General features: G+C 35.9%; 1 protein-coding gene across 2 annotated transcripts in view; it reads right to left on the minus strand.

The window, feature by feature from the left end:
• ERLIN1 (ER lipid raft associated 1) overlaps positions 1-16,514 on the minus strand; it is a 38,580-nt gene that overhangs the window by 7,712 nt on the left and 14,354 nt on the right. For both annotated transcript variants that reach the window (XM_002924276.4, XM_034663134.1), the window contains 3 exons: positions 14,563-14,636; positions 7,462-7,520; positions 5,480-5,571 (listed from right to left, as the gene is read on the minus strand). In XM_002924276.4, the coding sequence (XP_002924322.1) occupies positions 5,480-5,571; positions 7,462-7,520; positions 14,563-14,636 (225 nt within the window). The remainder of the gene's footprint in view (positions 1-5,479; positions 5,572-7,461; positions 7,521-14,562; positions 14,637-16,514) is intronic.

Below are 16,514 nucleotides of genomic sequence, written 5' to 3' on the forward strand. Positions count from 1 at the left end.
AAACCAGAATAAGAGGCAACAATATGTAAAACTGGGGGACAGTGATAAGAATTAAGGCATTCTAAGGTTTTATTTAAGAGGATAGCAAGAATGATTAGCTTTAGATTTTGTCAAGTCAGGTATACTTATTAACATTTTACAGGTATGACTAGCTATACATTCTAGAAACAGAATACAAATCTTCTAATCAAGTAAAAGGAAGAAAAGAATAAAGAAAATCCAGCCAATTCAATGCCAATCAGAAAAGAGAGAAAAAAGAAGCAGAGGCAAAAATGCATGGTAAATAGCAAAAAATTAAATGATATAAACAAATCCAAATATAACAGTAACCACAATAAATATAAAAAGACTAAACTCACCAGTTAAAAGACAGATTCTCACATTGGATAAGATAACAAAATCCAGCTATATGCTGTTTACAAGAGACACACCTAAAACATAATGACATAGAAAAGTTGAAAGTAAAAGGATGGGAAAAGATACATCAAGAAAATAACTAACCAAGAGAAATCTGGCATAGCTATAATATCATTAAAGGTAGACAAAATAGATCTTAAGCCAAAAAGTGTGTCTGGAATAAAGAGGGTTATTACACAATAGGAGCAATTCTCCAGGGAGATGTAATAATCCTGAATATCTTAATGATATAGTCCTAAAATATATAAAGAAAAAAATTACAAGTCAACAATCATGGTCATAGTGGGAGATTTTAATTTTAACACACCTCTCAGTAACTGATAGCTCAAGAAGACAAAAATTAGAATACAGAAGATGTAAACGACACAATTCATAAACCCAGCCTAATGGATATATAGAGAAAACTGCATCCAACAAATAAAGAAAACACATTCAGTCTTTTCAAGCACACACATTTACCAAAAAAGTATCATGTATTGATAAGCCGCAAAGCAAACTTCAACAAATACTTAAGAATCCATATAACAGATCATATTTTCTGACTATCATGCAATATTAGAAATCAACAATAAAGTGGTAGCCCCCTAAAAATCCATTCAATCAGAGATTGAAAAAAATACCTTTAATACTTCATAAGTGAAAGGAGAAATCATAATGGGAATGTTTTTTAAAAACTAAAACTGAACATCAATAAACTACATTTCAAAACCTGTGAGATTTACCTAAGGCAGAACTTAAAAGAAAATTTATTATCTTACGTGTTTCCATCAGAAAAGACCGAAAACTAAAGAATTAAGTAACTCAAGAAGTTAGAAAAGAACCAATGAGAAAACTCAAAAAAGGCAGGAGAGAATAATAAAATAAGTGTAAATAATACAATTGAAAAGTAAGTGTAATAGAATCAACCAAATAAAAATGCAGTTCTGTGAAAAGATGAAGAAAGTATAACAAACCTCTGGCAAAACTGATCCAGGAAGAGAGAAAGCACAAATAAACAATACTAGGAATGAAAAGGGGGCATGCATATTTGGTACAAGGTTTTAAAAGTCAGGAGAAAATTCTGCAAATTTATGCCCCCAAATCCGAAATTTCAGATGACAATTTTCTAGAAAAATATAACTGCCCAAACTTAAAGAATCAAATACCTGAACAGACCTATAGTTAGTATAGAAATCAAATCAGCAGGCTAAATATTACCACAAAAAACAAACAAGCATACAAAAAAGCACAAACCCTGTAAGACCAAGACGGTTTTTACAAGTGAGTTCTACCAAACCTATAAAGAGGAGATAGTAACATATTTTATACAGAATGTTCCAGAACACAGAAAAAGAAGAAATGCCCTCCAATTCATTTTGAGGCTAGTGTAACCATGAAAAAACTGACAGTAAGAGTATAAGAAAAAAAAAATTGTAAGCTGAAATTTATAAAATACAGTAAAAATGAAAATAAAATAAATAAAACTAAAAAATTTAAAGAAATTATCAGCAAGACATAAAGAGAGGGGTGCCTGGGTGGCACAGCGGTTAAGTGTCTGCTTTCAGCTCAGGGCGTGATCCCGGCGTTATGGGATCAAGCCCCACATCAGGCTCCTCCGCTATGAGCCTGCTTCTTCCTCTCCCACTCCTCCTGCTTGTGTTCCCTCTCTCGCTGGCTGTCTCTATCTCTGTCAAATAAATAAATAAAATCTTTGAAAAAAAAAAAGACATAAAGAGAAATGTATTGGGGTGAACCTCCTACATCATGATCAAGTGGGTTTATCCCAGGATGCAAAATAATTCAGTAATAGAGAATCTATTAATATAATTCACCACAATAGCTTCAAAAAGAAAAATTATATGGTCATCTCAACTGATACAGAAAAAATTCTCCAAGTTTTAATAGCCACTCATGATAAAAACTCTCAGCAAGCAAGTAACAGAAAGAAACTTCATTAACCCAATGAAAATTAAGTACAGCAAACATCACTGGGACTGTTTAAAGTTAGGAACAAGACAAGAATACCTGTCGCCATCTTTCTTTTCAACCCTGAACTCTAAATCATAGTCTAAATCAGTAAGGTAAGAAGAATAAAAAGATGTGGCACTACAAAGAAAAAAATCCTGATCTGAAGACAATTTGACTGCTCACATGGGAAACTGAAGAGACTATTAGAAATAGCATTTTCAGCAAGCTGCTAAACAAACAAAGAAAATTAAGAGCATACCTCTACAAAAGCAAAAAAACAGAAAATGTGCCTTCAAAAAAGAGCCTATTTGGTGCACCTGGGTAGCTCACTCAGTTGAGCGTCTGACTCTTGGTTTCGGCTCAGGTCAGCTCAGGTGGTAATCTCAGTCAGGGTCACGGGCTCGAGCCCTTTCTCGGGCTCTGTGCTCAGGGGAGTCTGCTTGTCCCTCTTCCTCCCTCTCTGCCCCTTCCCCCAAGCTCACACACACACTCTCTCACTTTGTCTCTAGAATAAATAAATAAAATCTTTAAAAAATGAACCTACTTATAATAGCAAAATCCTGAGGAATATACAGGAATAAGAGTCTAAGAAAGAAAGTGCCAGAACTTTAAGAAGAAAATTATAACACTTATTGGAAAGACATTTCTCATAAATGGAGAAATATAAACAGATTTATAAGATTCAGTATCATAAATATTGTAATTCTCTCCAGATTGACACGTACAGGTAATATAATTCTAATCAAAACCTCACCACAGCATTTTACAGAACTTGCGCTGGTTCTAAAATTTATATGGAGGAATAAAGAGCCTAGGAAAATCCAAGACAATTTTAGGAATAGTTAGAAGAGTTAAGAGGAATAATTAAGGAGAAACTTGCTCTCGCAAATAGCAAGACTTAACATAAAAAGTGACGGTAATTGAAACAAGGTAATTCTGGAGCACAGACCAAGAAATTAAAACAATATAGAGATCCTAACAACAGAACAAATCATATACAGTCTATCTTGTTGTAAGACAGATGTGACACAGAAGAAATAAAGAACTTTTCAATAGTCTAAAATAATTGGCTTGCTACTTGGAAAAATAAACTGAACTCCAATGTCACACTAAAACCTAAAATAAATTCCAGATGGATTCAATATCTAAACATAAAAAGCAAAACTTTAAAACTTTTAGGATAAAATTATTACTTTGAGGTTGGGAAAGAATTCTTAAACGGGAAAGAAAAAGTACAAATCATAATGGAAAAGACTGATGAATATGATTACATGAAAATTAAATATATATGAATGTCAAAGACATCATAAAGTTCAAAGACAAGCCACAAAGTGAGAGAAGATATTTGCAACGCATTAATCTGGGAAAGGATTAATATCCAGAAGATATAAACAATTACAAATCAGCTCAAAAAAGGTAATCAAACAATGGGCTAACAGTATATTAACAGGCAATTCACATACCAAAAAACAGAATCCTGAATGACCAATAAACAATATTCAACTTTCCTAGTAATCAGAGAAATACAAACTGAAATTATGTGATACATGTTCACCATCACACTGACATAATTTTAAAAGGTCTAATGACTCTAAGAATTGAGGAGGATAAGCAGAAATGGGAATTCAATAAGGCAACAAAGGAATGGGAACTCAAACCCTGCTGAAGAGAAGGTAAAATGGAAGAATCACTTTGCAGAGCAATTTGGCAATACTGAATGTTAGAAATTTGAAGATGCATGTAACCCTATGACCTAGCAATTCTACTTCGAGCTATGTATTCCAGAGCAATGGTTCTCAAACTACCTATGGGAAAGCACCCCCCCATTTGTATTTCAGTCTGTTAGGAAGCAATATTTTATAAATTACAATAAAATTAATTACTAAGAAAAATATTAAAAACACAGTCTCCAGTTTATTAGACTCAACAGATATAAAATTACTGTTAATACTGTAAGAACTTCTAAGCACTCATTCTCAATTTCTGTAGTCACCTCACTATGGGTCAGAAACAAAAAGCTCATGATACAGGGCACTGACCGACACCACATGTTGCGTAGCACTACCATAGAAAACTCGGAACGTGTGCAACAAGAGACACGGATACTGCAGCGCTGTTCATAATAAGGAAAAACTAGAAACTAACTCTTCAACAGTAATCTATCAGAATGAACTGAGGTTCACTCACAGAATGAAGCACAGCAGTTAAAAATTAACTAGATCTACACATATCAATATGAATAAAACTCAAAATGACGTTGGTAAAATAAAGGCAAGTTGCGAAATAAAAGTTCGGTATCGTTTTTATGGTTTAAGACAATTCTATGAATTGTTTATTATTACATATTTACAGTTAAAATATGGACAGAAAAGATCTACATAAAAACTTTAAAATAGAAGCTACTCAGAGAAGGGAGGTCAAGAAATAGGACCAGGTAAGGGTACACAGGAGGCTTCAAATAGATAAGTTTATTCTTAAAATTAAGAAAATATGATCTGAAGGAACGTGGCAAGTATTAAGCCTTCATTTTACTATTCTCTGTGAATTCCTGCGTATTTGAAATAGTTAATGAAACACTTCTTAAGCTTTCAGCATCCCAAGGAAAAAATGAATGAGAAACTCAGAGGGCAGTCCAATATACGGTATCCTGGAGTGTTAGGGAAGTCCCTGTGATGCAAAATAAGCTGTAAGCAATCCTGCCCTACTGTCGGAGAGGACAACACCTATTCACCCAGATAAAACTCACTGCATGTCAACGGCAAGGATGCATACTATAATCCTGAGCTTTGGCCAAAAAACTTCCCTACTCTTTAACTGTATGAACAAAACTCTACTCCACAGAGGCTAGAGTTGCCCAAAAACCCTATTCATTTTTCTTGTCCTCGAAAAGCAGTAGCAGTCAAAGACATGGTGGAGAGCCACTTCATTAACTACCGGAACCATCTAGTTTTAAAGGCTGTAGGACATCTGAATATACAGAAGAGTTTCTAGAATTCTCCACTACGTATGATGCAATCTTATTTGATCCCATCAATAACCAGTGTCAGACTGACAAAGAACAGAACTCATAACACACGTACTTAGAGACATCCATTTCAGAAAAAAATCCAAGTACCTATAACAGCCTTTTTCCTCTCTGTCTCAGCTTCTTTCTCCACAACCTTTTGTTTCTGTGCAGCTATAAGAAGTTTTGTCTTTTCAGCTTCCCTGTGAAGCAAAATATTATAAAAATTAGAAATGATGTGCAGTCACAGGCAGTAATTCTGACTCTATGTTGAGTCAAAGAACCATTTGTAACACGACCTTTCTGATCCGTTAACATGCCTAGAGAGGTGTTACCCCATTTTACTTATAATGAATCTGAGGCTGCAAAGTTAAGTGATTTGCCCAAAGTCACCCAAATATAGGAAACAATTTACACATTTGAATTTTAGTCTGACCTTTTCTTCTAATTGTATCATGAAAAGGCCTGTGATCTGCAAGTACTCAGAGTACAGAAATGCTTCCTTTGTTGTTAGGCCTCCAGCTAGCCCACACAGCACCTCTGGGCCAATTAGCAAAACGCAACACCCTCTGGGTAGATGCAGTCCCTCAGGTGCATGGCCTGGTGTGCAGAATGGAGCTAGATTTCACCCCTCCTCAGGCAGACACTCTCGTGCAGTTACCCTATTTGTTGTATGGAAGATATAGTTAGGTGGTAGTTATTGGGTGGTGAACTGGGGCTCAATGTAAGGAAGAATTTTCTAAGAATCTGAGCTTTCTAATAATGGAAATGGCTGGCCTATCACTAAGCATGTACAAGTGGTGACTGGGTGACCACAGGGCAGAAAAGGTATAACAAAAGATTACTATTATGTAGGAGGTTAGACCTCAAGGTGGCTTTTAAATCTGGGATTGCAATAGTCTACAAAATTAGGAAAGATCCAGATTTATCTGAAAAGTAATTCCAATAGTTCCCCCAAAACATTTCCCCCCAAAAGATCTCTTCTTTCCTCCTGCCAAAACTGATAAAGACATAAAATGGCATTCTGGGTACTATGAGTTATTTGAGGGCAGAGAACATATAGTCTTCATGTTTCCATCACTAGAAGCTATCATATTGAAAGCCTAAGACAACCTGAGCCTTCAATAAAAAAAAATTTTTTATACAAGTGGATCAGATCCATGATCTATCCAGCCTGGCACTCTGTGCTTTATAGTTTTAAAAGAGGAGTTCCTTTTCTACAAATGAAAAGGGAAAATAAAATTCGGTATAATAGAAGATAGAGACTTGGGAACAGTAAGCACTCAGCAGTAAATCACCCCAGGAAGAAGTATTATTATTTCTTGGACCCCCTATACTTATACAACCTGTTGTATTCCTGACTTTTGCGAAGTTATTTTTCCAGCATTTCATTTTTCCTCTTAAAATACTTGCCAAATTTCCTAAAGACCTTTTGTTTCTTCTTTTCAGTACCTGTCATACAAGAATAATACTGCCATTTCAACCACAGTAGCTATTTCCCTAACATGGATCTTCAGAACACTAAGAAATTAATTTCATGTCAAGCAAGTAACTTCTCATTCCTAGTCAACCCTGGACCCAAAAAAGAGAAGATTACCAGGAGTCAATTCAGGCAAAGCTTCCCAGAAGCAAATTATAAAGATATAGGTGTAATTTCAGATACACAATCACATACAATGGAAAACCAAACTTTATACCAATAAAGAAACTATTCTTACCACTGTAACACAGTGACACAATAGAGGCACTCTCTTCACCCTTAGCAGCTAGGACTCCGTCCTCTATTCGTATTTAATTCAAGATATTCATGTCCAAATTATAGCTCCTTAGCCTTTCAACCACAGTTCTACAGCAAATTGCATCCTTAGCCACTAATGCTGCTCCTGAAATGTTCATATATAAAGAAAAAACTAAGAATAATCTAGTGAATGAAGACACGAGAATCGATAATATTATCAGAATTAAAGTATGGAAACCAGATATACACCCCACCCCAGAGTGTAACATCTCATATGTAAGTTTTCTCTACACTGGTATATTAATATGTAGACAGCCCTAAATAAAAATTGGGGGATCCCAAGCATATTACTCACATTAACTCAAAATTTCTTCTTATGGCTTCTGGGATTTTGGGTTTTGTAACACGCACAGCCTAAAAAATAGAAATGAAAAGCCAAAGTATATTTGAAAAATAAATCTTCAAACTAAATCCTCTACAGAAAAGGCTCCTCAAACGAAACTAATGAAACAACTATGACATAGCTGCCTACTAACATGTGTGGAGATTCCACTAGAAAATCTATTCTTCACGCCATCACACCAAGAATCAAAGATACGCTGCTGCTTGTTTCCTTAAAAAATGCTTGCTTATGGGGAAAAAAAATCACTCTGTCCACTATGAAATAAACTCCTTTAGGGAAAAGGTTCTCTCTTAAAAGACCTCTAACAAAGCTCTCCCGTTGGATACTTTTGTTTCCTTTTCAAGCCTGCAAACCAAAGAGAAGGAAGGCAAAGTTCCAAAATTTAAATTGTAAAGTAGGAAACGGTAAAAACAAAAATAAAAGCAAACAATGTTCACGTCAGTATATGCAACTTAATAGAGTGGAAATAAATGTATTTACCACTTCCTAAACCTGCAATCACTGAGTACTGACTATACATAACCAGCCCAAAGTTGAAGGAAAATACCAGTTAACAGCTTACATTCTTTCTTCCCAGAAAGAACAAAGTCTACTTGTCTTTGTAGATCCTGTTTACTAGACATTTTGTTTCCCTAACCATAGTGTACTTTGACGTTAATTAAGATTATCTACTTGTCAAGTGCAGCCTTTTGAAGGCTGACTCTTCTACATCAGGCAACTGATCTCTCAAAAGCTTTTGATTTAACTAAACATCACTCACCCCCCACGTATACTGCAAAAACACACAAAACACTGCTGATCTTAAGAAAGTTTTCATTTCTCTCCGAAAATTGGCTAAACTTTTAAGCAACAAAGGCTTTAAGCACATAACCTTCTTTTTATTTAAATTCAATTAATTAACATATAGTGTATTAGTCTCAGAGGCAGAGTTCAGAGATTTATCGTTCTTATATAATACACAGTGCTCATCACATCACATGCCCTCCCTAATGTCCATCACCCAGTTACCCCATCTCCCATTCCCCTCCCCTTTAGCAACCCTCAATTTGTTTCCTATGATTAACAGTCTCTTATGGTTTGTCTCCCTCTCCGATTTCATCTTGTTTTATTTTTCCCTCCCTGCTCGTGCTCTTTCTCAAGCACATAATCTTCTTTTAAGGCTTTTGAAAGAAGACTTTTAAGCAACACAGACCTCCCAACATGAAAGAGAACAGTCAAATCTGAAAAGAATCTGAGAACTATCATAACCAAATACAAGAAGTAGTGAAATGGAATAAGAAGCTGGGGACTGGGGGCGCCTGGGTGGCACAGCAGTTAAGCGTCTGCCTTCGGCTCAGGGCATGATCCCGGCATTATGGGTTCGAGCCCCACATCAGGCTCCTCTGCTATGAGCCTGCTTCTTCCTCTCCCACTCCCCCTGCTTGTGTACCCTCTCTTGCTGGCTGTCTCTATCTCTGTCGAATAAATAAATAAAATCTTTAAAAAAAAAAAAAAAAGAAGCTGGGGACTGTAGTGAAAAAACTCATTATATGCTGAAGTTGAGGCATGTGAGGACATAAGGAAAAACTCACAGAGATAACTAGAAGACAATTTATAACCAGCATTTGTGAGAAATGCCAGATTTCACTATGTGACTACCAGGAATACAGATGACTTCCAATATGTTTTAATATGATTCAGAAGGAAGCACTGTCATTTTGCATTTAATTAAGAGACTGACCATATATCTTTTTAGTCTTATTTTTTAAAAAGCATAAAATATGACTGTTTTCTGAAGACTTCTATCTTGCTGTATGAGGCTGAAGAACATACTACATGCTTGCCAATCTTGGGAATCTCAAAATTTTCAAATATGTGTGAATTAAGCACCTACTATAATAGATAATGTAAGTTATACCATAACACGTTTAAAAAATAAAATGACAGGGCGCCTGGGTGGCTCAGTCGGTTAAGCGGCTGCTTTCGGCTCCGGTCATTATCTCAGGGTCCTGGGACTGAGCCCCATACTGGGCTCCCTGCTCAGTTGGGAGCCTGCTTCTCCCTCTGCCTATGCCCCCTGCTCATGCTCTCTGTCTCACTCACTCTCTCTCCCTCAAATAAAATCTTAGATAAATAAAATGACATATCCAAAAACGATGGCCAAAATACACACACACACACACACACACACACACACACGGTGGGGGGGGGCAGAGCGGATGAAATGAATATATCTGAAAGTGACCATGGGGTTATAAGCATATACTTTAAATGGAAAACCAGCATATAATATAGTCACTTTCTTTAATAAGATAGGGAAAAATACCAAGGATGCATATTTTCACCAAATTTGCCATAGTAGTTGTTAAAAAAAAAATGGAGTATAAACACAGAGAAGAGCAAAATTAAAATACTGATTGTTATAGAGAATGTTTATTCAACAAGTATTAATTGGGTGCCTGTCCGTGTCAAGTGCTGTTTGTTCTAAGCACTATGGATATAGCAATGAACAAGGCAAGACTGCTCTTGTGGAATTGAAAATTTTAAAGGGGGAAAACACAATAGATAACAAAAAGCAAATAAATGAATAAGAAACTTTCAGATAGTTATGAGCGTTATGGGAAGAATTTAAAATAGGATGATTTGGAGACTGGGAAATGGTTGTAGAGGGGAAAATCAAGATTTTTACTTTGGCATAATTATATAAATAAAAAATCTAAGGAAATTCACGATGCTTCAGTCAAGCAAGATAAATTAGCTCTAAAAGATCTATTGTATAACACTGTACCTACAGTCAATAATAATGTATTGTGCACCTAAAAATTTAAGAGGACAGATTTCATGTTAAATGTTTATACCACATACACAAAAACAAAAAAAATCCAAGGAAATTAACCCCCCAAATTTATTAGAAACAGTGAATTCAGCAAATTAGTAGCTACACAATAAATTCACCAAGAATCATTTGCAGTCCTCAATGATTATACAAAAAAAGACTACATATTTAATAGCATTAAAACTCAGTAAAGCCATGAGTATTAATTTAAGAAATGAATTTCTCACCTGGTCAGAAATTCTAAAAGAAACAAAAATGATATGATTAAGTAGAGCCATAAACTACGTTCCCAGTTTTAAACTTATGCACCAATTTAGGTACCTGATACAGCTTGGAAAAATCAATAATGAAAACTCATCTAGAAGAATAACCTGGCAGAAATATCAAAGGCCACTATTTTTGGAAAGATAATACATCTTACCAGATTTTAAAAGTGAATAAAAAGTTGATTATCATAAGCATATACTAATGTGTTAAAGAAGAAAGGCTGACAAATACATAGGAAATTCGAAAAATGCATTCCAGCTCTCGTAACAAACTTTTATGGCAAGACTAAAGCAAGCAAAACAATGGAGATCTTGATCTACCAGTTTAAAAACATATTATGAAGTGACTTTTTTCATTAATTGTTTTTATTAAAACAACAAATAAATATAACTAAATTTAAAAGATCCTTCTCACTGCTATGCAGAAAATAACATGGATAAAGGTAAAAGTCAAAGTGGGGCGACATGGTAGGAGACTACCGTTGGAAATCCAGGCAAGAGACGGTGGCTTGGCTTAGGGAGGTAGCAGTGAAGATGAAGGAACAAACAGTTTTACACGGATTTTGGTGGTAAAATCAGCAGGACATAGGGTCTGATTAGATGTTAAGGGTAAGAGGGCTGTTAAAGATGCCTCCCACACATCTAGATTTGTCTGAAGGGAAGGAGGTGTCATTTATTAAAAAGAAGGAAATAATAAGAGAGAAGACCTGATGGGAAAAGACTAAAAGCTCAATAACTAATGAAGGAATAGGAAACAGATCAATGGAACAAAGTCCAAGAAACACTGTACTATATAATGGGATTTAGCATACAATAGAAATGGCATTTCAAATTAAGGCAGATGAGGAGATAAATTATTCCATAATTCTTGTTACTACCAAGTTGGGGGCTGGGGAATTAGAGCCCTACCTCATAACTGACGTCAAAATGGATTCCAGATGAACTAAAGATTTAAATCTAAAATCACAATCATAAAGGGGTGCCTCTGTGGCACAGTCAGTTAAACGTCCGACTCTTGGTTTTGGCTCAGGTCATGATCTCAGGGTCATGAGATTGAGCCCTGGGTTGGGCTCCATGCTCAGCACTCTCTGTTTAAGTTTCTCTCTTCCTCCCCCTTACCCCTCCCCCTCCCCCCACCCAAGTGCACTTTCTCACCCTCTTTAAAATAAATAAATCTTAAAAAATAAAAACACAACTGTAAAAGCAGAGAAAAATGTAATTTCCAATTTTATTTAAATTTCTATATTTTAAAGTAGTGAAAGTGGCTTAAAGCATGCCAATGCTGCAAAACACCATAAAGAAAAAATACTAAAATTTCTACATAAGTTTAAAAGTTCAGAATTCCTGGGGGAAAAGACATTAAATGGTAAAGAAAAAACTAGGAGAAACTACTTCCCATGCATTTAATAACTGTAATAATTAACATATTAAAAACAGCTTATTTACTTATTTAAAAAATTGCTTATTTAAGTGAGAAAAAGATAAATTATTAAAAAATGAGCAAACACAACAAACAATTCACAAATGAAATACAAATGGCCATTAAATATCCTAGGGCATTCAACCTCAATAGTTAATACAAAATATCAGATCAACTTCTCTAAAAGGATTAAGAGAGTCAGCAAGCATCTGTTAATTATTTGGGTACAATCAAAAAATCAAATGTGTAGGAAACTATAGCTCACTAACACTGCTGATGAGAGAATGTAAGATGCTAAAATTTTTCTGAAAGGCCATTTGACAATATTTATCAAAAAGCTTCCAACGTGGGCATACACTTTGACTCCTCAATCACTTAAGAATATATTTTAAGGGAAGGATTTAAAAAGATGTATGTATAAGCTTGTCATTGCAACATGTGTGTAACGGTGAAAATTGGAGGCCACAGATTAATTAAATAAAAACATTAAAAGTGATGAAGTGAATCTGTATTTTTGAATTGAAAAGATGCTTATATATAAGTGAAAAAAGCAGCTAGAGTACAAACCCACTTTAATTTAACATTATTTATACATATAAACAAACATACACTCCTCTAGATTAAGAAGAGTCTAGAAAGATACAACAAACTCTTATCTCTGCATGGTATGATTACTGGTGAATTTCATTCTGTTATTCATCTTTTTCCCCAATATCCAATTTTTTTTTACAACATATAAAACACATTGTGTATAAAAATATTCAGGATATACAAAATACTACTACAAATCAGGAGGAAAAAAAAAGTAAAACAATACAACAGAAAAGTGAGCAAAGAATATGAATAGGCAGTTGACAAAGTACAAAATGGTCACAAAAAAAAAAAATCAAGATTTTTTTAACCTCATTAATAACTAAAGAAATGCAAATCAAAGAGAGACATAACATCATTCCAGGGCAAAAATTAGCATGTCTGATTGCTTCGAATGCTGGTGAGGTTTATAGAGAAATAAGTATTCACATACATTGCTGATAAAAATATAGATTTGTGCAGGTTTTAGAAAGATAATTTGTACATACAAGGAGATGTGCCAAGAATATTCCTACCCTATTGTTTTTTAATAGCAAAAATTAGAAACAACAGAGAAATGATTATGTAATATAAGGAAAGAATTCTAGGAAGCTATTAAGATGAGCTACATCTCCCAAGTAACAACGTGAGCAGAATCTAAGAATCTGTGACATTCACATTTATTATCTTTAAAACTGAAAAGGAACTCCAGCCACAACTGAATGGACAACCAGGCAGATTTTACAAAGCACTGGGCTTTTCAAATGACCCCTTAACTTTGGCAGCTTCCCTTCAGGCACCAGAGATAATGCACAGCATGGATAAGGACAGGGGAAACTCTCACCATCTTTCCAGTCTTGTTGATGAGATCACACATGGTCACTTACAGTGAATGCACACTCTCAACAGTGCAATACTTGAGACATCATGACACCAAAGTTTTCTCTTTAGCTGCAGTAACATTCATTACCACAACAACTGGTCTCCTAAAAAACTCTAAGAAAGGGCACTAGAGAAGCCATTTTACCACTTCTCAGGTAATCCAGACCTATAGTCATAGCTTTTAAATATTACTGACCGTGACCACTGTAAGACACGCATTTTACAGCGATACCCAATATAAACATCTACACCACACTTAGAGAAAACAAAAGTTTTACAGAACGATACTTAAATTTAGTACATGTCATGTGTTCTGATTTCTTATTCAATTTTATTTTATTTAAAATGCTTTCATGTCATGATCCAATAAAACTGATTTTAGAATCACTCATGGATTTCAACCCAATCTGAAAAAACACTGACCCAAAAAAACCAGCCTACAACCCCTCACCATTCTATCTCCCAATGCCACTGCCACCACCACCACCATCACCACCACCAAATTCATCTGCTACCTTACTTTTATTCAGGCCATTCTACCCACTTAAAATACCTTCCTTACTCCTTCCCTACCATACAAATCCTGCTAATTCTTCCAGACCCACCTAAAATTCCAACTCAATTATAGTTGTTTCCAGGGAGACTCTCTTGAAATGTTCTTGAACTCTAAAGACTTACAGCAATAATCATCCAATCAGTTCATCTGTCAATTAATCATATGTGACATCTTTTGCTAGAATTATTGTTCCAATCTTATACTTGAAATCCTTTTTCATAATCTTACTGAGACTACAGCCTTATACTTACACTGATTTATAACCATTACTGTATCTTAATAATGTCTCACAATTAGCAGTGCAGGGATTTCATTTCCTTTTAAGACCCTTAGGTTATCAGCTTATCAGAAGAAAATGCCACCCAGGACAAGCTACAAGAGTATTTTATTTTGGCAAAGACCTAAGTCAAATTGAGAAGGCTATTCTATAAAATCCTGCAGCATTTCAATTAAATTATTGCGGAATAAACAATGTCCGATGAAAGAACATTTAAATTCAAAATTCTCAAAATTCCTAGAGAATTTCCCTAGGAAAAGGGCTTACCTGTATGGTGAGGCCTGGGGCCATGACGTTTAAATCTTTCTGGAGAGCTTGCTTCAGGTTTTCATCTATTTGATCTGTTTTTGAGGCCAAGAACAACAGCTCTCATGATACTCAAAAATAATCTTTTTTCATAGTATTAATATTGAAAAAACCCAATCATTATTAGACCTAAAGTTTCCATGGTACTACTCTATAGAGCTTAAACCACTTCACATATACATGAAAAAAAAAACTAATTGCAAATTATAAATATGTCATTATATATTCATTTAAAATACATATTTAGTTTTCCTTTTGTATGGGAGAAAGTGTGAAGAACTGTCAAAGAATTTAAGGAAGAAAATGAAAAACAGGTTGTTTATCCAATAAATGGAGACTCTAGGTCTCTAATATCTTAATTCAGTGTGGCTACTGAATGTGTGTCCTGATTCTCATAAAAACCAAATTCCCATTTTTCAATCTTTTTTTAAGATTTTTTTTTTTTTAAGATCTTATTTATTTATTTGAGATAGAGCTAGAGAGAGAGCACGTGTAGGACAGAAGGGCACAGGGAGAGGGAGAAGCAGGCTCCCCACTGAGCAGGGAGCCTGATGTGGGGCTCGATCCCAGGACCTGGAGATCATGACCTGAGCCGAAGGCAGCCGCTTAACAGACTGAGCCATCCAGGAGCCCCTAAGATTTATTTATTCTAGAGCGAGAGAGAGAGAGAGAGAGAGAGAGAGCATGCGCATGAGCAAATGAGCAGGGGGATGGAAAAAGAATCCCAGGCAGACTCCGCACTGAGTGTGGAGCCCTATGCAGAGCTTGATCCCAGGACCTTGAAATTATGACCTGAGTCGAAATCAAGAGTCAGCCACTTAACCAACTGAGACACCCATGTGCCCCTCAGTCAGTCTTTAACCCAAATCTCCAAATAACTAAATTTCATTTCCATGGGTCTCTGCTAGTATTTTGGATTGGGGGGGGGCACGACTGGGTGGCTCAGTCAGTTGAGCATCTGCCTCTTTCAGGTCACGATCTCAGAGTTGCAAGATCGGTCTTGTGACAGGCTCCGTGCTGAGCATGGAGTGCTTGGGATTCTCTCTCTCTCTCTGCCCCTCCCACCCCTCCTTCATGCACACACTCACTCTCTCTTAAAAAAAACAAAACATTAAATTAAAATAAGGAAGGGGGGAGGCTCACAGGAAGGTCTCTGAAGTACACAAAAATGGACAATAAAACTATCACTTCACTTGGTCTTGTAAGTCATGAATTTTCTATCCACCTCAATGTACTTTCACCATTATTAAAATGACTGGTGATATGAAAAATGAGGACAGTTTTCTCATACACCTAGTAGTTGTCAATCATCAATGAGGAATCAACTGGTAGAGCTCTAAAATGATTAACCATCCCTATGCCTGCCTGTAAGAAATTCACTAAGAATTCCAGGAGGGAGAAGTAAGCAAACAACAGCAACAACCGTATCACAGGTCACAACTTTCACTATCACAAACGAAAAGTAATTTGTACAGAAAAGAGTTAACACAGCAGGCCTGAAGCTGTGATCCTTAGAAAGCCCTGTTTGCAAGTTTGCCTTTGGCTGTCACCTGGATTTGGAAAGGATTCCCACTATTCCCAGAACTGGTAAGAATGACTCACTCTGCCTAAACTGTTTATACAAACAATGCGGTTTATGCTGAACACGTGCCTTCCTTCTGGGAGTGTGGAATTTTATGTGCTATAGGCAGAGGATGCCTATCTAGCCCCCAATAGCCCCCAGTAAAAATTCTGAGCAGTGGGGCTTGTGGTGGCTCAGTCGGTTAAGTGTCCGACTCTTGATTTTGGTTCAGGTCATGATCTCAGGGTTATAAGGTCTAGCCCCTTGTCAGGCTCTGAACTGTGTGTGGAGCCTTCTCTCTCTACTGCTCCCTCTGCCCCTCCCCCCTAAAAAAAATTCTGGGCAGTAAGTC

This window comes from Ailuropoda melanoleuca, chromosome 6 (assembly GCF_002007445.2).
Source record: "Ailuropoda melanoleuca isolate Jingjing chromosome 6, ASM200744v2, whole genome shotgun sequence".
In the NCBI taxonomy this organism is placed as follows: Eukaryota; Metazoa; Chordata; class Mammalia; order Carnivora; family Ursidae; genus Ailuropoda; species Ailuropoda melanoleuca.